Raw genomic sequence first — 8,255 nt, forward strand, 5'->3', positions numbered from 1 at the left:
TTAACAAGAATCATGTATATGAGATACATCAAGATTGCATATGAAAGTGAATACGTGAGATCATGGGACAATATATAGTTAGATATTTATAAAATAACCAAAAAAAAGTTGTTACTCTTTATGCAACACAAAACACACCTGGTTAGGCAATGCTCTTAGAGAAATGATCAATTCAGCAGGATGATCATCTCCGTCTCTACCTGCACGTACCTTTCCAGGTGTAGCATCTAAAACCCAAACCTTAAAAAATAATAACAACATCTTATAATATTGTTTATCCAGACATCACTTAATGACAAGAAACAAAACAGGGCCTTACTCTTACAGGCCTTGCAAGTGGCTTTGCAGCTTGTTCGACCATGCTCAGTGAAACTGGATCATAATAATAAGTATGAAAACCAAGGAAAGAGAGCACTAGTATAGTTTTAACTTCCATTTTGCCCCACCAGCTTTACCAACCTGATAATTATACACAAGTGAAATCCAAATCAAAATCTAAAAACACAAACTCAACTCAATCTAGATACAGAATACTTGAAACAAAGCTTAAGAAGTTTCGATGACAAAAGGCAAAAAGGAAGATCACTTACAGCAGCAACAGATTTGTTGTCAGGGTGATCTTCTTTGAACTGCTTTCTAAAGTCCTCCCTTTATAACATTAACAAGAGGAAAAATATTTAAACTTTGGAAATGGAAGTAAAACATGAAGGTAGTGATAAACGAAGAACAGCTACTAACATGAACACAAAGAAGGCGCTAGCGGGTCTCTTGGGTTTATTGGGATCCTTAGCTGCTTTCCCCTTGGCTGCAGTCTTCTTTACAGCCAACCTAAAATTACAACAAACAATTGTTAAAAAGTACCGAAATCATGATCCTGAGGAAGAACAAAAACCTAATTTCATTGAAGATGAAAAAAAAATACAACATTAAACCCTAGCAGATGGTATGTTTTAAACATACTTAGATTAAATCGTACTTGGTATCGGCTTTCCTCGTAGCACCGCTTGATTTGCTTCCTTTCATCGTTTGATCCTGAATGAAACAACCGAAACAACAAACTAGGTCAAAAATCGAAGCGAAAATGGTTGTAAATGAAAAAAATTAGAGTCGACATCGAGGAAAAAGAGGTAGAAAACATACCTAGTTAGCAAAAAATCTAGGGTTAGGGTTTGATTCGTTTGCGATTGGGGGATACTGGGGTAAGGAAATCAACTTATAAATGGCTACGATACGTCGGCAATAGAACTATTTGGGCGGGAAGATTTTCATTCCAAGAGGGCTTGATTATGTTCATGATTTTGGGCCCATTTTGGATAAAACAATGGGGCTTCATTGGTGGCCGTGGTGAACCAGAGAGAAGACGAGGGGTGGTGGGTGTCTAGGTTGTTGTTGAACAGTAGGGGTAGAGAGAGAGATAGAGAGAGAGAGAGAGACTTACAGTTGGTCGTGTATTACCTGCATCAAATTGAAATTAAGGGAATGTTGATAGGGCGGAGGTGGTGAATGAGATGTTTGGTGATACTGATAAGAAGGAGATCAAGTAGAGATCCGATGAACGAGATGTTTGATGATACTGAAGATGAAGATGACGGACCTAGGGCTTTTTCTTGCTAAGTAGAAGAGGCGGGGGGATTAATTTTGGGATTCAATAGGCGGGGGTAATTTTCGTCGATTTCATTTCTCGCCTAAAACGCGTGTTTCACTTAAAATTATAAAGCGACACATTCACATGACGCACATTTTATGAAAGGTGCCCTCCGCATTTCTTTTTTTTCTTTTCTGACACTAATTTTAGGGCGCGCAAAAATGCGTGCCCTCTATCCTTCAAATTTTGCAAAACTGACATTATCTTTTAGGGCACTTACAAATGCACGTCGTCTATCAGCGAGTGTCATTGTTTGCACGTCATTAAAGGGCTATTTTCTTGTAGTGATAGTGTTTTTGTAAAAATTTATTGTCCTTGGGTTGTTTTGGGAAAACAAAAAAAAAATTACTCTGATTTTTGGGATGTTATTGCCTTCTCAAATGGCAACATCAGTTTCGATTTTTCAACCCAACAACTGGCCACCAATCCATTTTTTTGAAAGTGTTTGCACATCATAATATGGAAGTCTAAAATAAAACCACATGAATTCGAGACTGGGTGGAATTTGTTTTTGGACGATTTCAATATTACAAAGAACATGTTGTTGAAAGAGATGTATGGTTTATGGAGACGTTGGATACTGACATTTTTTAAGAACATACCAATGGTTGATCTTATGTGGACTTCATCATTATTCGAAAGCCAACATTTGTCTTTCCAAAATACGACCCTAACCGGTTCTTATCCTATTTTATCCTATTTTCTTTAAGACGACGTTTGAGGGTGAGATGGAACGATAAAGACATTCTCAAATTGTAATTAATTTTAACACTACCACTACTTATCCTAAAATGATCACATCTCTTCCGTATGAACCACATGCATCAAAAGTGTACACGCGTAAAATATTTTATTAAGTCCAAGAAAAGATTTCAAATAATCTAAATACTTGTTTCAAGAAGAGTGTGTATTCTAACGATGGTGTTGGCACTATTACTATTTTGGATAAACGAAAAAACATAAGCACCATGACGTACATTTGGCCTCTCATAAAATTTACGACAGACCTTTATGACCAACAATTATGACATACATACATGAAATTCATTTTTGACATACATTTACGATTGACTTTGAATGTCATAATTCGTAACACTTTTGTAATTATGACAGACATTTACGACTTCAAATTACGACATATGTTCTGTACAACATTATTTTTGACATAGTTTTACGACATACTTTGTATGTCGTGGTCTTACATTATATATATATATATATATATATATATATATATATATATATATATATATATATATATATATATACATACTTAATCAAACTCAATTACAAAATTATTGTCTAAATTACACAAACTATAGTGTCAAATTCAAAAATACATTCCAAATTCATCAAAAAGTAATTATCAAATACATATCACTGGTAAATAAAGTTTATGACATAAGTATCCCATTCTTCACGCACCGTATCAAGCTCGACATCTGTATATTCATTCTTCCCCCAAAACTAAGAAAAAAATTAATATATTAGCAATAAACTATTACACCATTATATATGTAAATATTCTAACACACTTCAAGTCAATTAATTAACTAATGGATTTACTTACTTTGTTATTCAACACTTCAAGTCTTTCATCAACAACTGTTTTCATGAACTTATGAGCTTAAGAACATAATACCCACATTCGGTGTAACTAGGCTGAAAAGGATACTATACAGTTATATTATAAACTGATCAGTATAAAACAATAATATATTAGTCAAATGTTGATAAATTTGTGTTTTTGTTTTGTATTTCGTTGTATAATTACAGGTTTGGGCTTTTGGAAAGTCCCACAACAAATTAACATAATAACATAAAATATTTAAAAATATCTTTTTAGAAAAAAACTCATAAATTAAATTGTTTGGTTAAAACTCTTTTTTGTGAATTAGGTAAATAAAATTTAATAAAAGTTAAATTCAAATAACTCTGTATTTTTAACTAAATATGATAAAAAAAAATTGGAAACAACCATATATTATAAAACTCAGTCAGATTAGTAAGCAACTATCTGAGAGCGAAGATAATTACAGGAATAATTTAAAACAATGATGGAAAAGTACAGAAGTCTTCCCATTTACAGTTAAACATTTTTCCCCTACATTTAATCCATGTGTAGACCATCGCCTTGATGTTGTCCACCACTCCACATGGGTTAGCAAATCTCGCCTATAATATACGTTCATTACGTGCTCTCCATATTACCCAAAGCATACCATAACAAATTGCATTGAATCTCTCCCTTTTTTTTGGACACCTGCTCCAATTTGCTGCAAATTGGATCAACTTGTCTATGTTCTGAATATTTCATGTAATGATACCACACCGACTAATTATTTTCTGTAGAACAGTGGCTGCAAAAGGGCATTTAATCAACACATGATTTGCACATTCCAATTCACCTATGTGGGCACTACATGTGTCTGTATCGATCTTAACACCCCTTTGTGAAAGTGCCATAGTTATTGGGATCCTTTCCAATGTAGCTCTCCAACTGAAAGTTATGACTTTTATGGGACTGAATTTACTCTAGGTTATTTGGGTGTGATTACCTATTATAGAATGGTGTGTATCAATTTACCTCCTTAATAGATTTAATTGATATATGCCATCAGGTGCTAGTTGGCAAGATAATTGGTCTTCACCTAATTGTAAACTAACTGGTCTAATAGATGCTGATACACCATCCAATTGGGATGCCAAATCCGTAGTTAATGGGAACTTCTTCCACTTCCCCATAAATTCGCCCGCTACAATTCTTTCTGACACCATACATGATTTTTTCACCTCGATCTCATACAATCTTGGGTAAACTATTTTATTTTTTTAGAGTCTGCCCATGTATCTTACCAGAATTGTGTATTATCTCCGGACTTTATTATTTGTTGAAAAATTTCATTGAATCCAAAACCCATCGCTTCGATTTCCTTTTTCACACCAGCAATATTGTTCCAGCCACCTTTGAATTTTTTATTTTGCTAAGTAATCTTCCAGTTTGTTTATCAAATTGTATATTCCTACAATAACTTTAGCCCACCGAGAATATGCTTCGTGTTTAATTCTCCACCACCATTTCACTAGAAGTGCCACGTTTAATGCTCTTATATATATCCCACCCCTAATCCACCGAGTTCCTTGGGAGCAATTAGTTTATCCCATGCAACCTAATGAACTTTGTTCTTTTCTTCACTTCCACCCTATAGGAAGTTTCGACGTATCTTTTCAAGTGATTAAATGACCCCAATCAGGGCTTTAAAAAGTAACATGTAATAATTTGGAAGATTACCCAAGACCGCCTTAATTAATGAGAGTCTTCCTCCGAAAGACATCGTTTCGGATTTCCATGTAGAAGCTCAGCTTGGAATTTATCAGTTATTGGTTGCCAATTCTTTATCAGCTTCATGTTTGCACCAACCGGTACTCCAAGATTCGTAAAGGGAAGAGACCCCAATACACATCCCAAAATTTGTGCCCACCTAGCATTTTCTTCTAATGAAACACCAACACCCACCACTTTTGATTTGCTATAGTTTACCTATAATCCTGAGGACACGTGAAAACACTTGAGTATAGCTGCAAGATTTTTCAAATTATTCCTTGACCATTCCCCTATAAACAATGCATCATCTGCATAAAAAAGGTGTGAGATTATCGGGCCATCTCCAGGTACTTATATTCCTTTGAATATATCTTTTTCCACCGCCGATTTCATTATTGCATTTTAACCCTTCAATTGCTATTATAAATAGAAAAGGGGAGAGTGGATCCCTTTTCCCGGCACCTTTCGAGATGTTGAACTCTTTTGTCAACGATCCGTTCACAGCCACCGATGCTCTTGAGGAAGACGAGCAACTATGAATCCATTTTGTCCCGAATCCCATTTGACTAAAGATCGAATCCAAGTATTCCCAGTTAATGGAATCTAAAGCTTTGTCAAAGTCCACTTTGAAGAGTAGAATGTTTTTCTTGATACTTTTTGCCCACCCACATAGTTTGTTAACTATTAATGGACCATCAAGTATACTTCGTCCTGCCACATATGTCAATTGTGCCTCCCCCAACAACTGACTTAATCCTTGTGGTGAGTAGTTTTGATATTATCTTATACATACAGCCAATCAGGCTGATTGGTCTATAGTCACTCAGGGTGGATGGGTCTTTAACTTTTGGAGCAAGTGTGATGTAAGAATAATTACATCTCCTTCCTAGGGTACCAAATTTGTCAAAGTGGCCAACAAATTTCATCACGTCATTTGCAACTACCCCCAATATTTCTTTGTAAACTTAAAGGTCAACCCGTCTGGGCCCAGAGCCTTGTCTCCACCACAAGCCCATACCGCTTTCTTTACTTCATCGACTGAGAAAGGGGCTTCCAACCTAATAGCATCCATCATATCAATAAATTTGATGTTGGGGTTAACAAGTTTGGGCCGTGATACCCATTGCTCACTGAATTTGTTCTGGAAAAAAGAGAAGGCTTCATTTTTTAATTTGTTGATACCGGTGGACCATTTCCCGTTTATCATTAGAGCTACAATTTTGTTTTTCCTTTTGTTAATGTTTACGTATCCATGAAAGAACTTCGAGTTATCGTCCCCATTTACCACCCATCTAGTTTTTGATCTCTGCTTCATATCCATCACTTTTCTTTTTCTCAAACTCCAATAGTTTTTGTAAACCATTACTTCTAGTTTGCAATTCATTAGGGGATAATTCTCTAGTTTCAGACAACTTTTCTAGTTCTCCAATTTTTTCTTTTGTATTATTCCACTCCAAATTTTCTTTATTTTGTTCTTCCTTTCTCCAATTTCTTATTCCTTGTTTTAGATGCTTCAATTTCACTCAGCATTACTATACCCATGGAATCATGCCCATATATTATGAAAAATTTGGTCTAATCCTTCTAGCAACAACCATGAGTTAAAGAATTTGAAGTAGGGAGGGCCAAAATCTTCTTTAAATGAGGAGAGAGTGATTGGGCTATGGTCTGAGATTTCTCTTGCGTGAGCAGTAGCAGTTACGGATGGAAATACATTCAAGAAATTCGAGCATGCCAAGAATCTGTCAGGTTTACTAAGTTTTGCATCTACCCTACTTATAAACGTGAATCTCCCCCCCCCCCCATTGCTGAAGTCATTAATCTCTGCTCAACGAATGAATTTATTAAACCCAGCTGTGCTAGAGGAACATAATTTCAATCTAAATCTCTCTTCCTTCCTTTGTACTACATTAAAATCACCAAAGATTAACCACTTTCCTGTTCTCGCCCTTTTAATTTGCAGTAATTTGTTCCATAGCTCCTTTTTCTCCGCTAGGATTTGTGGGCCGTAATTGGCAAAAAATGTGTTCCCAGCAGTTCCGATCCAAGTGCCAATAACAATCAAGTAAGATTGATTCTTCAAGACTTTAGTTTTTTTTAAATAATTTGTGTTCCAAATTGATATAAGACCTCCAAATCTTTTGTTTGCATCCACACCTTCAAAATCGAATTCCGTAGAATCCCAAATTTCATTCACATTTATCTTAGAATAATCCAGTAGCTGTGTTTCTTGAATTCCTAAAAAATTTGCTTTGTGTTTTACTTTCAACTTCTTCACCCAACTTAGGGGGTGTTTGGCTTAGCTTTTTAGAAGCCAAAAGATCTTTTAGGAAAAGATAGAAAGCAAAAGATGTTTGGCAAGTTCACTTTAAAAGCTACTTTTGAATTTGGATACAAGTAAAAAATGAACTTTTTGGAAAAGTCAGGAAAACCTAACTTTTTATAACTTTTCCAAAAAGGACTTTTGCCCAGTAAAAAGCTAAGCCAAACACCCCCTTACCTTGGCATTGACCCCAATACCTCTGACATTAAGGGATAGACAATTCATTGATGACCTAGGTTTACGTCATTCTCGCCAACAACTTGAGCAAGTATGACGTTGCTCACATTGATCAGAAAACCACATTCTGCCCTAATTTCAATAGTATGTAAGATTCCCTCTAAGGAGGAGCTAGAGCAATCTCCTAGAACTTCGTTGGTCACATCACAATTTTCGTGCTCCACATTTCGATTTCAATCTAGAGGTGTAGATACCTCGTTGATTTCTGCAACGGCGATGTCCGACTCCAAACGTTGACTAGATGTATTTGGAGGAATACCAGGAGGGGCGAAGTTAAAAAATTGTGTTGTGCTGCTGGAATATCTTTTCCTTTTCTTCGTAGTTTGGCTATAGATGTTGGAAGATCCAAAATTACTACTTACATTCTGTACATGTCTTATTTGGGCCAACTTTGTTTTTATTGCATGAAAAGGATTTGGGAATGGCCCAAAACACCCGAACTGGACCATACTTTGAGATGGCCCAAAAGAGTTATTTAACGTCCGTCCATCCCTCTGATCATCTATGATTTTATCGTTCATTTTCGTGCCGTTAATACTGTCTTCTGCCACACATGGATCAAATCCCAATACTTCAACACTCTTATTTTTGAGAATCTCAACCGAATACATGTTTATGGGAAGAGTACTCGTTGCATTAAAGGAATTAATGAAGTCATTAATTCATGGTTCATCCCCCAAGACCACCAGTGATACGGTCTTCAGGAAGTCATGATTCGAATTTCC

General features: G+C 35.8%; 1 protein-coding gene across 1 annotated transcript; it reads right to left on the reverse strand.

Annotated features, from left to right (window-relative positions):
* Positions 1-291: 291 nt before the first annotated feature.
* LOC128126220 (HMG1/2-like protein) lies at positions 292-1,023 on the reverse strand. Its single transcript, XM_052763986.1, has 4 exons — positions 977-1,023; positions 739-828; positions 591-648; positions 292-459 (listed from the first exon to the last, which is right to left on the reverse strand). The coding sequence occupies exons 1-4, from the start codon at positions 1,021-1,023 to the stop codon at positions 415-417; spliced, it is 240 nt and encodes a 79-aa protein (XP_052619946.1). The 3' UTR covers positions 292-414.
* Between the last annotated feature and the right edge of the window lie 7,232 nt (positions 1,024-8,255).

This window comes from Lactuca sativa, chromosome 5 (genome assembly GCF_002870075.4).
Source record: "Lactuca sativa cultivar Salinas chromosome 5, Lsat_Salinas_v11, whole genome shotgun sequence".
Classification (NCBI taxonomy): domain Eukaryota; kingdom Viridiplantae; phylum Streptophyta; class Magnoliopsida; order Asterales; family Asteraceae; genus Lactuca; species Lactuca sativa.